Here is a 13,552-nt window from a genome sequence, read left to right as displayed (position 1 = left end):
GCAGCTTGCAATTCCTCCAATCGCGTCTCCAACTGATCTTTATTGGTGGCATTAAATATGACAATCACAAAGCTCGGCGATGTCTCATCATCCTCGTCTGATGCATCCAGTTGTTTGGATCCAGCAACCACGACATTTTCTCCATTCATGAAATTGCCACCAGAGATCCGTCATCAGATATACTTGGCTGCTATCCCATCCCCTGGTGTCAATTTCTTCAACATACACAGTTTTCCAAACGACCACCATGGCGCTAATAGGAGCACATCTCCGCCAAATCTTCACTTGGACCTGCGCAGACTATCCATTGACGATGATGACGACGATGTGGCCAAGTACGACCCTTCAGTCTGGCAGATCCGACATGCTCTCCGTCAAACTTGCCGCGAGGCTAGGATCATCTGTGCCATTCCAGAGGGCAAGGTCGTCTGCTTGACCTTGTCTATTCCCAAGAGAGGCCTGTTTACACACGCCGGCGATGGACTCCAGCGGTCCATGACGCCCTTACTGTTGCCAGATCGGCATTTTGAGCCCGCCGTTTACCGGCAAGTCCAGATACACGCCGATGATGTGGTGGCCTTGTCGGTGGAAAACTGCAGTTTCAATATTGTCTTTGAAGAGTCAACCATGTTCCATGTCGGGCGTGACGATGAGGAGGATGAAATCAATCTCGGATGGGCATATGATCCACAATTCAAGGACGGGAGGCCTCTGGGCATTCCCAGCACAAGATTCTGTCTCAACTTGGCCCGGGATGAATGGGCTACCATGCGCGCGCTCGAGGAAATCGCTGGTGCTTTACTTGAAGCATCCACCGGTGCCGGCCAAGATGTCCCAGGCAATGATGCGAATCGCGGGCTCGTAATGCTCGATAACGAGGCCGAACATATGGATGATGTCACTCGAAAGTATCGCAAGAAACAGCTCAAACAATATTGGGATCGCTGGGAAGATTTATACATTTCCATCCCTTGGGACTATGAAGACTTGCCAATGAACCTCCAACTCATGAAGATCAGTCCGGAAAAAACGTCTCTACGAACAAGATACTTGAGATCAGCGATACTGAGGAGTCCGAAACGACCACTATAATTTGGCTTGTTTGGAGTCAACTGTGGTCAATCATCAGTATGGGCAGGATTGCAGCGAAACAAATCATTATCGCTCCAAAGTTCACGTTCAGATTTTGTCACAGCTAAGGCTCATCACCCGGTAATCTCAAATCTGCAACTCCTTCTCTTGCCTATGGCTTTGTTTCTAAATAGCACACATGTAGGAAAACACCAACAAAAACAGGTCCCATCGCCATAAAAAGAAGAATCAAACTCCAACCTATACTCTGCAGTCTCAAATGAACATTGCCTAGCCACTCTACCTAGGCTGAACAGCGTTTGCAAGCTCGTCATCACGATGAAGCGCTGCCTGGCTGGCCACCGTTGGGGGAGGGAGGGTTGTGAGGTGGGACACTTGGCGTGACTGTCCGGAGAGTGACTTGAACCTTCTCAGTCGAGGATTCGGTGCTTGGATCCCAGTTGAGAGTCCAGAGGTTTGTGTCCTCATATGGCAGGGCGTACCACTTGGTCTGAAGTTCACCAGTAGAGTCTTCCCAAGCGGCTGTGTTGCCATAGAAGACAAAGCCAGTGACAAGGTCATCGGTGGTGATGTCATCGGCCTCAAGGAAACCTGTCTGATGAGTGGTTGTGGTGTCACTGGGGATGTAGTAGGTGACGTTGAACCAGGACGGTGACGCCTGGCCAGGCACAGGTACTGGGTTACCAGTCATGCTGGTAGTGCTGCTGGGACTGCGCATGACTATCGGTTCTCGTCAGCAAAAGTGCCAAAGTTGCTGGAAGGTGAGCATCGAAACTTACACTGGACTTGAGCTGCCTCGGAGTCGCCGGCTTCGGACGCGTTGCCCAGGAAGGCGAGACCTAGAGAATGATCAATAAGATTCTAACAAAGATACAGACACAAGGGCAACTACCGTTCCAGTTGAATACAGAGAGACCGCCAAACTCCTGTCCATATGCGTACAACTCAAACCCCATGTTGGGGACTCCAGGGCCTGGGGACGGTGGCTCAGTGCCTTGGGGTGCAGGCGCTGCGTGGATGGCCAAGGGCAACATGCCCAAAGTAAGGATTGAAAAGTGCATCTTGCAATAGCTGGGACTTAACGAAAGACTTGGCAAGATTTGTGGGTGAGTGATCAAAACTGCGGGTAGTGCAGCACGCAACGAGGTTGATATGTATATCTCAACAGTGCTCTCGGGTAGGCGATGATCGAATGATGGACGCGTACAACTGGTTTAAGCGAATGACATGTGCGGCGTCGAGACCTTTCCTGGTTTTCTATGCCTTGAGGCGATCTCCTAGGCGCGGGAAGATATTATTAACCACTGCAACGGAACGGTATCCAACACTCACGAACCCACGTTGTGAGGTCGCCTCTGCCGGAATGTGGGTATAGTGTTGCATCGGAGGCTACACCGCACTTCGGTAAACAGAAAAAAAGGGCTACGTAAGCCCACGGCAATCAGCTGTTTGGACACAAAGAGGCCCGAGGGTTGGTTGAGGCTCCCGGCAGTGCAGCATGTGCGCGCAAAAATTGCACAGCATTGCGGCGCACAGAATCCTGTATTGTGGTGGCCGGACGTCCGGAAGAGGCAACTTGTTAAGGTATGATGGGGGCGCCGGGGCTCCACCACGACCGAAAGCGGATGGTGATGTTCACTTATTTTCCGGTGCCTGACTACTGCACGGGCTCGGCCGATACGACTCAACGATTATCGCGACTTATCAGTGGACCCAAGGGCTTTTATGCTCTCTGACGATGCTATACCGGTGCAGGCGTTGCTATAATAATATTGCGGATCAAGATCTGTTCTCGACATGATTGCCGCACTATGCGCACTGATTCCAGCACGACCGTTCGCCAAGACAAGGTCTGGATGCACGGACTGGCTCGTTCACCCGCACAATTGCCCACAGTCTTGTTTCGCATTAAAATTACACAGGACGTCAAATCGCATACAAGCTTATATCGCCAGAAACCCGTCGCCAAGGAGGGGCCGGCGTGAGGACAATTGTAGAAGGCACATCGTAACCCCATACTCCCCCACAGTCGTCATGTGTGTATTTGGCGCCTCTCAGCCAATCAGAAGAGTCGAATTTGTGCATAGTCGTCGTGTCTATCAAGAGCCGCGGCTTGTATGAAGCATCAACTCATAGATGATCTGCGATCTGTGAGCCTCTTCTAGTTTCCCTATTCATGAGAGCTTACGTGGAATCGCAGATGCAGGGCAGTATAGCCTGCATCACGTTATCAGATGCACAACATTCACAGCAATTCGCGATCAGTGGCTCGGAAAACGAGCCGACTCACCCTAAGAAATACGAGAATTGTCTATGGATTTGCGTGCTCCTGCTGTTATGGATTGAGATATCCGAGACCGAGGCTGCGTGGCTCCGATTTTGTTGACATGCAGCCACGGCCTTCAAATAGAGGTCATTGAACCTTCAATCGAAAACTTAACGAAAAGGGAAGAGCAAGTCTCTAGAGGATTCACACTCGCTTCAGGTGATCAACACCAGCCATTGCCAACAGTTCAAGGAGTCCAACTCTCCTGACTCGGCATTTTCTTCGCCTTTGACGTTTCTTCTTTCTCTCGTTCTGGGCCACCCGGTGCTGATATAGTCTGCACCCCATCTTTTCCGCCACCATGAAGTTCACGTCTGCGAACTCGATGCTTTTGGCATCGTTCCTAATCTCTGGCGTAGTATCAACGCCACACCCGCAGCAACCTGGTAAGAAAAACCCTCTAATTCCCAGCCTGGCACCGGAAACTCCCCGAGCCTAGAAACGCTCCCCCCAACCCTTTTACACCGCAAGCCATGATCCTGATCCAGCCTCGACTCCCGGTGGTCCTGGTCAAGGGCAACCTACCACCACCCAACCCGCTCCTGGCCAGCCCACAAGCCCAGGCAATCCTGAGCAGCCGGGTCAGCCAAGCACTGGCACCGCTGCTACCACGGTTCTGCTTCTGATTCTAACGATCCAACAGTACCTCGTGATGTCTGCGATGGCAACACTGCATCCACGCGCTCAGAGTGGTGCGATTACTCCATTGATACCGACTATACATCCACCTCTCCGGATACCGGAGTGACGAGGGAGTATTGGTTTGAACTCACTGATGTCACCGTCTCCCCTGATGGCGTCTGTAAGTTGTTCCCTTAGAAACATCTCGATTACCACGTGAGACTGTAGACTGACCTGGACCACTAGCACGCACTGCCATGGCCGTCAATGGCTCCATTCCCGGCCCCACCATCATTGCCGACTGGGGTGACACTGTCGTGGTCCATGTTACCAACTCTCTGACTACATCCTTGAACGGCACGAGCCTGCACTTCCACGGTATCCGCCAAAACTACACCAACCAGAACGACGGTGTGAGCTCCATCACCCAGTGCCCCACTGCAGTTGGATCAAGTGTAACCTATACCTGGAAGGCTGAGCAATATGGTTCTTCATGGTATCACTCCCACTTCTCGCTTCAGGCCTGGCAGGGAGTCTTTGGCGGTATCATTATCAACGGACCGGCCACCGCCGATTACGATGAGGACCTTGGAAACCTCTTCCTGAACGACTGGGACCATCAGACTGTCGATGAGCTCTACGACTACGCCCAGACAGTTGGACCTCCTACTCTTGACAATGGTCTTATCAACGGCACCAACGTTTACGATGATGGTGGCTCTCGCTTCACTACTTCCTGGGTGTCGGGAACTACTTACCGCCTCCGTCTAGTCAACGGTGCCGTCGACACACACTGGAAGTTCATGGTGGACAACCACACCATGACTGTCATTGCATCTGACTTTGTGCCCATCCAGCCTTATACAGCAGACTATATCAACATTGGCATGGGTGAGTTTTCATCTTTAGTGGGCCAAGGGAGCAGCAGCTAATCATTTGTAGGTCAACGCTACGATGTTCTCATCACTGCCGACCAGGCTGATGTGGCTGACCAGTTCTGGATGCGCGCCATTCCCCAATCGGCCTGCTCTGATAATGACAATGCAGACAACATTCTCGGTATAGTGACCTATGTTGACGATACCACCACGGAGCCCACTACGACTGGTTATGACTACGGCTCCGACACTTGCGATGACGAGACCGACAACTTGGTCCCGTATATTTCCAAGACGGTGGGCGATGTTGAGCTACAAGTCGCCGAGGACGCTTCCATTGCGCTTGATGGAACTCTCTTCAAGTGGACGCTCAACTCGACGTCGCTGCTGACGGACTGGGCCAACCCCACGCTGATGCAAGTGCTGGACGGAACCGACGAGTTTGAGACTGACGACGCCGTCATTCACCTCGAGACAGCCAACGAGTGGTTCTACCTCGTTATTGAGACCTCTCTAGCTGTGACGCACCCTATCCACTTGCACGGTCACGATTTCTTCATCCTGGCTCAGGGTACTGGAACGTACTCGACCGACGTGACGCTCAACCTGGACAACCCTCCTCGTCGTGATGTCGCCATGCTACCCGCCAGTGGTTATCTGGTCATGGCCTGGGAGACGGACAACCCCGGTGTCTGGCTGCTTCACTGCCACATTGGCTGGCACACCAGTGAGGGCTTTGCTCTGCAATTTGTAGAGCGGTTCGACGAGATCGCTGACATGATGGACTCGACGTACGTGAGCGATCAGTGTGATGCCTGGTCCACGTTCCAAGACGAGAACAGCATTGAGCAGATTGATTCTGGCATTTAGATTTTTAATGTGGAGACGACGGGACTCGGATGATACACATGATAAAGGTTGGCGGGAGAAAGAGATGGACAGGATTTGCCATGGACTATATCATATTTTGGGTATTTTATTATTTCTTATTTGTCTTAGTCTATGGAGTGCAGGGTCGATACATTTTTGTAGTTGGTAAATGAATTTATGGAAAATCTAACAGTAACATTCAAATTGGCACCAATGCAAGAAGTCCATGTACTATGTAGCATTCAGACCTGCTTGCCGCACCGACGCTATCTACAGTTGCAGTCGCAGTCCGTGTCCCCCCCCCGGCTTTTAGAGCCGCTTGGGGGAAGATGTAACCATCACAAGCTTGGTTTGGCCAGACAGGGGGGTTCAAGCAAAGATCGGGGGGGTTAGAGAGTCGCTTAACGGACATACCTGGCAGCCGACTTGCGCAATAACCATTACATGGTACCTAGCTAATACGCCCAGACAACTACGCCCAGAAAACCACGATTCTTTTCAGCACGCCATTTATATTTCGGATTATTCTCGTGGGGGGATTGTGACAATTTATAAATATGATGAGAAATCATTCCTTTTTTGCATAGATTCGAAAAGGGAATGAAAACAATGAGGTCAGAGAAACAAGGATGGGGACTTTAGCAGAAGCCCTCTGTAGGGCAAATATTTGTCCTTACCGACGAATCTTTTGTACAAATGTGCGCATTATTTTTATATATTATATTATAGATTTTGTAATACTGGTGATATGACTCTTTCGACCTCTTCTTGTCTCATTGCGATCAGCACTTGTCTAATTCTTTCTAGTATACACCCTCTCCACAAGTTTTGCATCACCAAACCGTGTATATGTTTCGCAGAATGGAGCAAGCGCGGAATTGTCATTACTCCTACAGTTGAGTGCCAGCTAGGCCCTCATGGGGTGTTGCCAGAAAAAAAAAAGCCTAAAGTTAGAGTCGTCATGTCGCGATTAATGTCGATCAAGGCGTGCTCTCGGTTTTAGCCAATCAGGAGCGACCATACCACGCCCATATGGGGAACCCGGCCCTCTTGGAACGCCCATTGTGCAATCGATACTGATTTCATCGTGCGTCAGTTTCTTTTTTACCGTGTCAGGCGTGAAAGAAGAGCTGAAGAAGCTTTGCCCTGGCGAAAAGTAATGTGGCTGTTTCCTTTCCCTGCCCCCAACAGTCTTGAGCAAGGTTCTAGTAGATTGATAAAGAAGAATGGAGGGTGGGCCACCTCGGGATGATATGGTGGTGCATCATTTCAACGTGCATCGATTTTGAATAAGAGAAGGCAACTGCACGCTTCTCGCCCAACCGTTTTTACTTTCTTCTGGTGTTTGTCGAATATTTATACCTTTGCCACGTGGGTGCTATAATAGTCCATACTAGCATAACCTACATATAGGCTCCGCAGCAGCTAAAAAGGATTCGCTTGTAAGTTGTTGTCGCATTTTCCTTTCTTTTATATTTGTTGGGTATAGCTCGTCGCTGTACTGCGGCCGATCATGCATGGCCTCGCCTATCGTACACCGTTTTGATCTCTGGAAGACCCAGCGCACGTGGCAGATCGTCGTCGTCGTCGTCTTTTTGTCACGGCTCTTCCGATACTGAACAAAACCATAATCGAGCAACATCTGCATTACCTTTTGGCTACTGAAGCTGTTGCGATACACACAGGATGACTAACCTGTACCTGATTTAGATCCAGCCAGATTTTGCCAGATAGGATATCATTTCCTAATTTATTTGTTCCTTATCGCAGAAACGGCAAGCTGAGCACTGAGGACATCACGAAAACCATGTCCGCCTCAACGCCCGAGAAAACGGGTGATCCCGTACTCGACGACCAGAGTCCGTCCGATACTGAGATTGCCGGGTCCAAGATTAGCGAAAAGGCCCTGCTGAGAAAGATTGATGCCCATCTTCTGCCGGCCGTTGGTATCCTGTATCTCTTGTCATTCTTGGATCGTAGCAATGGTAGGCACTTATGCTCATCCCGCAGTCGCAACGGAGAAGCCAAGAGATATCATGATTACTAACACTCGGTGCGAATTAGTTGGAAATGCTCGTATCGAAGGATTGTTGGATGATACCAATATTTGTGAGTATACACCCTCTGCGCAAGCAAAACGAGACTTGTCGGCTGATTAATATAAATTATTCTATAGCCGCGGATGGATACCTTAACGGACTGACATTATATTTTGTCGGTTACGTTCTATTCGAGGTAAGCCAGCATGACAACAATGAGAAGCATTCTTTTCCGGGGCCCATCGTATTGACTAGAGGGGACTTTCTCCCTGTCCAGATTCCATGCAACATTATACTCAAGAAGACCACGCCTAGAATCTGGCTTCCGACCTTGACCATTGCCTGGGGTGTGGTATCCACGCTACTCGGCATCGTGCACAACTACTCTGGATTTCTTGCTGCTCGGTTCTTTCTTGGTGTGGCCGAGTCGGGTCTCTTTCCTGGTGTGGTGTATTACTTTTCCATGTGGTACGTGGTCTTTGTTGGGTCACCATGGTTGACTCATTATGTACGGTTGAGGCTGACTGAATATTGGTTATCTAGGTACAAACGACGTGAGCGCCAATATCGCGTTTCCCTCTTCTTTAGCGCAGCGTCTTTGGCTGGTGCCTTTGGTGGTATTCTCGCCTATGTATGTTTCGTCTTCCCCCACACCTCATTGTGCTATTTCAAGTCATGCTGACTTGATACAGGGTATTGGAAGGATGGAAGGTATTGTGTGGCAGAATGGGTGGCGGTGGATCTTTATTCTCGTCAGTCAATACGCCTTACTAGACATTAGCGGCATCAGACTCACATCTTGTAGGAAGGTATTTTTACTGTTGTGGTCGCTTTTGCGGCCTATTGGTAAGACATGCAATCCGGATGAATCACTCCAATTAAGACCGCTAATCTCAGAGCGTAGGTTCGTTCACAATTATCCCAAGACATCCACGTTTCTCAGCGAGGACGAGCGCCAGTTCATCCAGCAGAGGCTGGCATCGGACTCGGATGCGACGCACGATGAGCACTTTAGCTGGGCGGCTGTCCGTGAGGCCTTCAAGGATCCAAACTGTTGGCTTTATGGCTTGGGGTTCCACACTATGAGTTTGCCGCTTTATACTTTGTCGCTTTTCCTGGTGAGGCTATATTTTTTGTCTAATCTGCTTAGCAAGTCGAGCTGACTGCCCTGTCCCTCTAGCCAACTATTATCAAGAGTTTGGGTTATACGGCTGCAACCGCACAATTGCTGACGGTGCCCCCGTACGCCTTTGCCTTCCTCACGACAATCACGGTAGCCATTCTATCTGAAAAGCTGGGTCAGCGCGCCATGTTTATTGGAGGATCGTCACTCTTTGGCGCGATTGGGTACTGCATCCTGCTGGGCAACACCAACCCGTCGGCGCGGCCGGGCGTGTCGTATCTGGGCGTCTTCTTCGCCGCGGGCGGCATCTACCCGGCCGTGGCGCTCGTGCTCTCGTGGCCGGCCATCAACGTCTCGGGCCAGACCAAGCGCGCCATTGCCAATGCCATGCAGATTAGCATTGGCAACTGCGGCGCCGTCATTGGCACCCAGCTCTACCGCTCCACCGACGGTCCTCGGTATATCGTCGGCCACAGCGTCGCCCTCGCTTACCTCGTTGCCAATGCTGCCGTTGTGGCCATCTTGTATTTTCGCCTCAAGCGGGAGAACAAGAAACGTGATGCTATTGCCCCCGAGATTAAGGATGTTGGCGCGGTGGCGGACTGGAAGGGCGATTCGGATCCTCGATGGAGATTTGTATACTAGGCGTTTAATCCTTTTGCACAGCTGTACATTCGGTTTACTACATAATCTAGCCGTCAGTCGGGGATGGGGTGTGAGTGCTTGGAAATATTGAGATGAATTTTAAGTGGTATCAAGAGAAGTGCTTCTATACAAATAATCATTGTTACAAAATAAATGACTGGTCCCGGGCAAATGTCTAGATATATCAAGCCCATGGTTCTTTATCAAATACCAGCAAGCCTTCTTAGCACGCTGTTCTCCAAAATGGGAAATTGGTCAATCATCTGCAAGTCCTTGGCGGGCACAAACTGGCTCTGGTGTTTACCGAGGGCGAGCTCGGTCAGAACACGCCCCAGGGGCTCCGTGGGGCTATGGAAGCTCTTGAGACCCCAGCGGATCGGCGGGCCGAGGATGGGATCAATCAGGCGCAGCGTAAAGGGGCGGGTGGGCAGGTAAGGGTGGATGGCGGTATGGGCGTGGCCGTCGACAAAGGCCGGCCGGGTCGACAGGGCGTGCAGGGCCGGGTTCGCCTTGCGGAGCTCGGCCAGGGCCACCTCGGTCTGGCCCTTGACGCGTCCGAAGATGGGCGTCAGGCGCCCCGGCTCCGTGGTGGCGCCGTTGCCCGAGACAAAGACAAAGTGAAAGGGCTCTTCTGCGGTGCCCAGTGTGCCAAACGCCTTGGCGGCTGCAAGGGTAAAGTCCTTTGTGATTTTCACGTATTCCCTGAGATAACCCGAGTTAGCACGCGACGAATTGTAAGTCAACTTTGGGGTTACACAAAAAAACTCACTCGGGTCCGACTTGTGTTTGGCTTATGCCTAGCGCCCACACGCACCCGCGCGCGCCCTTGAGCTTGTCGAGGAGTTCGGCGTCGTAATTTTCAAAGTCCTTGTGAATAATGATGTTGACTCTGGGGTCCTTGATGTCTTCTGCCATTTTTACGGGTCGCCGCGACACAATTGAGATTTTTGTGATTTCCTTCATTTTAATCATGGCGTCCAAGACGCCCGAGCCTACTAGGCCTGTTGCTCCTGTGAGGATGACGTGCATTTTCGGGGCTATTTTCTTTTCCTTTCTTTTTTGTTGTTGGATGAGATCTTTGAGAAGATGAGATTTCTACCACGGTAAAGAGGTGGAACAATCAATCCTTTTAAGTATTTAGGATTGTTAAGTAAGACCAAAAAAAAAAAAACGCCAACGGCTCACAGAGCTGGAATCTGGGTGAGATTTTGGCGCGACTTATACCACCTAAAATTTCGGAAATAGGGGATGAGTTATGGTGCTAAAAGCCGGTACCTAATCCACCTACAGGCTACCGTACAGTTGGCGCGTCATGATATGATCGGGGGACCTCATGCGATTGCGCCAGCCCAACCTAGACGATGACCAGGGCGTTTGCAGTAGCTGACAAGACTGTTGCATGCGCTGTGCCGTAAAGTTGTTTATGGCGGTATCATCTATCAATTTGTGCCGTGGTCAAGATTGTTTGGGGGCCATTTGAGCTATTTTTAGAGGCCAGATCATAAAAGGTGCACAAAGTCCAGAACATTCCAAAAAGTTACCATTGGCGTAAGGCTCTGAGAGAGTTTGACATCGTGGCACCGCTGGAATCACTACATATATAGTCTCAAGCAGTCGGGACTGTTATGTCGTCTTGGTCGATATCACGGAAACTTTACATTCATCTAAGCCGCCACTACAATCACTCATCATGCCGCTATGTACGCTATGCAAGGATCTTCCGCCGCTCGAGGATCTTTATGTTTTCAGGCATCGCACGTACGAGGAATTGCAAATTTCGTCGGCCACTAAACAATGTGACTTCTGCTCCTTGATCTGGGAAACTCTAGATGGGTTGGGGAGCACTGACAAAATACTGGCCGAAGAGCCGAGTAAGGTCTCGGTGATATTGAACTACCAGGGCAGCGCAGTTTATGACCGCATTCTCGTGAGTCCGGATATTCCCATCGATGCTGGAGCCACAATTGAGCTCTTCACAAAGCGAGGTGAGTCATCACTAGTTCCGATCACACATTATTCAAATACTTCCCATTCCCGATGCGAAATTAATCGCCACCTGGAACAGGAGAGCAAACCCGAAATTCCATCATCAGCAAAGAGATTGCCTCTTCGCATAATTCGCACCAGACGTACGACTTCATTCGGGGCGCAATTCAAGATTGTTTGAGCAACCATAAACAATGTGCCAAGAATATAGAAGTTGAACTGCCATCATTCCTCATTGATGTGGGCACATCTCACGATCAAGAGAATGTTAGGCTTGTACATAACGATGAGACGTGCAGGGGAACTTATGTTGCCATGAGTTACTGCTGGGGCGGACCCCAAAGAGTCATGTTGACGACCAACACGTTACTATCGTTTCAAGACAAGCTGGCAACAAGCTGTCTCCCTGAGGCGCTCCGAGATGCTATACATGTCACTCGAGAGCTGGGCTATCAATACATCTGGATCGACGCATTATGTATTATCCAAGACGACGATGACTTTAAACAGGTTGAGCTTCAAAAGATGAATCGCATCTATCAAAATGCTTTCTTGACCATTCAACCGACATTGTCGGATTCAGTCGAGAAAGGATTTTTGGATGGGAGGATAATCACACCCCATGTCAAGTTGCGTTTCACCAATGGCACCCAGTCTTATGTCTACGCAAGACGACTGATTCCTTCATCACGGGATAATGATGGACCAACGACAAAGAGGGCGTGGATCTTCCAAGAGACGGCTCTCTCTACACGATTGGTAGTTTATAATTACCAGCAGGCCATCGTTGCATGTCAGACACAGACTCGACTAGAAAGTGCGGGCAAAGAGCCCAATTCCTTCTTGGGCCCTGGCCTACATAGACTCATCCGACCCGATCGATATATTCCCGTGGAATCCCGTGATGCAACAGAATCGCGCAAAGCGGCATTCTCTGGGTGGTACAAGGCAGTTGGGGTCCAGTACAGTGGCAGGCTCTACACTGTTGGCAAAGACCGACTCTATGCCCTTTCAGCTTTCGCAGAAGAGGCACACCAGCTCATAGGAGGCGAGTATCTCGCGGGCCTCTGGAGCGCAGATCTTCTCCGCGGCCTTGCGTGGGGTCCTAGGAGCTGGAGGGTGCTGAACAAGGCAACTCAATACCGCGCACCATCGTGGAGTTGGGCCGCACTTGATGGCATGGTTCTCTGGAGTACAGAAAGAAGTCACATTGAGCCTATATCTAAGGAAACTAGAGTTGTAGAAGCCTGGGTCAAGCCAGAGGGAATCAATCCCTACGGCCCCTGCCTTGATGGAAACCTTGTCTTGGAGGCTCTGGTCGGTGCAGCTTCGGTCTCGATGAAGCCATGGTACGAAGGAAAGCACATCATGCATGGCCAATTCATTATGACAACCATGAACGGCACCCGAGACGTGTGCTATGCCCATTTCGACACAACGGAGCAGCCCGAATCTTTTACTTGTGTTTTTTTGACAGGTCAAAGAGGACTCCTTCTTGCCACGCATGGTTCAAGCTTTCGGCGAATAGGGACTTTTCTTCTGGGCGATGCTTTCATCAAGACAAGCGGTACGCAGGGCTTCCAGACGTGGAGGGACAGTTGCGAGTACCAGATGATTTCGATAAAATAATGTTGTCCTTACGCTGGCAGCCATCGACGCCCCGCGCAGGCGTTGTTGCGGAAAACCGGGTGCCCACCAACATGTGCTGCTCTTCTTCATATCTGTTATTGGATGTGCTGACCCGGAAGTCCCTCTGTTACAGCTTTCATTCACCAAATTGGCCGAAATGTGAACTGCAGTTACTGCAGTATCTTCAACTTGGTGCTGCCAGTTGCTGGGATCCGCGGGCGCCGCCATCACGATCAGAGATCCCGCCCCTTGCATTAACTCCTACTAAACTCCGACAAACTCCGTCAACTACATGATAACTTACGAAGCCTCAGAAGCCTAATCAAATGCCCCAGGCAGCTCA

At 50.5% G+C, this 13,552-nt stretch overlaps 6 protein-coding genes across 6 annotated transcripts; 4 read left to right on the top strand and 2 right to left on the bottom strand.

Annotated features, from left to right (window-relative positions):
• Positions 1-57: 57 nt before the first annotated feature.
• Positions 58-1,092, top strand: PFICI_14605 (uncharacterized protein; the record flags this gene model as incomplete). Its single annotated transcript, XM_007843186.1, has 1 exon — positions 58-1,092. The coding sequence occupies one exon, from the start codon at positions 58-60 to the stop codon at positions 1,090-1,092; it is 1,035 nt and encodes a 344-aa protein (XP_007841377.1).
• Positions 1,093-1,405: 313 nt separating this feature from the next.
• PFICI_14604 (uncharacterized protein) lies at positions 1,406-2,153 on the bottom strand (the record flags this gene model as incomplete). The annotated part of the gene is made up of 3 exons (XM_007843185.1): positions 1,406-1,812; positions 1,872-1,931; positions 1,985-2,153. 3 exons carry the CDS (start codon positions 2,151-2,153, stop codon positions 1,406-1,408), a joined length of 636 nt encoding a protein of 211 aa, XP_007841376.1.
• A 1,566-nt stretch (positions 2,154-3,719) lies between these two features.
• Positions 3,720-5,787, top strand: PFICI_14603 (uncharacterized protein; the record flags this gene model as incomplete). Its single annotated transcript, XM_007843184.1, has 5 exons — positions 3,720-3,804; positions 3,907-3,999; positions 4,062-4,220; positions 4,286-4,930; positions 4,982-5,787. 5 exons carry the CDS (start codon positions 3,720-3,722, stop codon positions 5,785-5,787), a joined length of 1,788 nt encoding a protein of 595 aa, XP_007841375.1.
• Positions 5,788-7,594: 1,807 nt separating this feature from the next.
• Positions 7,595-9,594, top strand: PFICI_14602 (uncharacterized protein; the record flags this gene model as incomplete). Its single annotated transcript, XM_007843183.1, has 9 exons — positions 7,595-7,772; positions 7,852-7,896; positions 7,964-8,022; positions 8,104-8,294; positions 8,370-8,457; positions 8,519-8,578; positions 8,632-8,672; positions 8,731-8,944; positions 9,007-9,594. 9 exons carry the CDS (start codon positions 7,595-7,597, stop codon positions 9,592-9,594), a joined length of 1,464 nt encoding a protein of 487 aa, XP_007841374.1.
• A 203-nt stretch (positions 9,595-9,797) lies between these two features.
• On the bottom strand, positions 9,798-10,509 carry PFICI_14601 (uncharacterized protein; the record flags this gene model as incomplete). The annotated part of the gene is made up of 2 exons (XM_007843182.1): positions 9,798-10,296; positions 10,364-10,509. The coding sequence occupies 2 exons, from the start codon at positions 10,507-10,509 to the stop codon at positions 9,798-9,800; spliced, it is 645 nt and encodes a 214-aa protein (XP_007841373.1).
• A 1,419-nt stretch (positions 10,510-11,928) lies between these two features.
• On the top strand, positions 11,929-13,209 carry PFICI_14600 (uncharacterized protein; the record flags this gene model as incomplete). Its single annotated transcript, XM_007843181.1, has 1 exon — positions 11,929-13,209. The coding sequence occupies one exon, from the start codon at positions 11,929-11,931 to the stop codon at positions 13,207-13,209; it is 1,281 nt and encodes a 426-aa protein (XP_007841372.1).
• Between the last annotated feature and the right edge of the window lie 343 nt (positions 13,210-13,552).

Source organism: Pestalotiopsis fici (assembly GCF_000516985.1).
Source record: "Pestalotiopsis fici W106-1 unplaced genomic scaffold PFICI_Scf_13, whole genome shotgun sequence".
Lineage (NCBI taxonomy): Eukaryota > Fungi > Ascomycota > Sordariomycetes > Amphisphaeriales > Sporocadaceae > Pestalotiopsis > Pestalotiopsis fici.
Note: the sequence above shows the minus strand (reverse complement) of the source record. Positions and strands in the feature narration are given on the sequence as shown.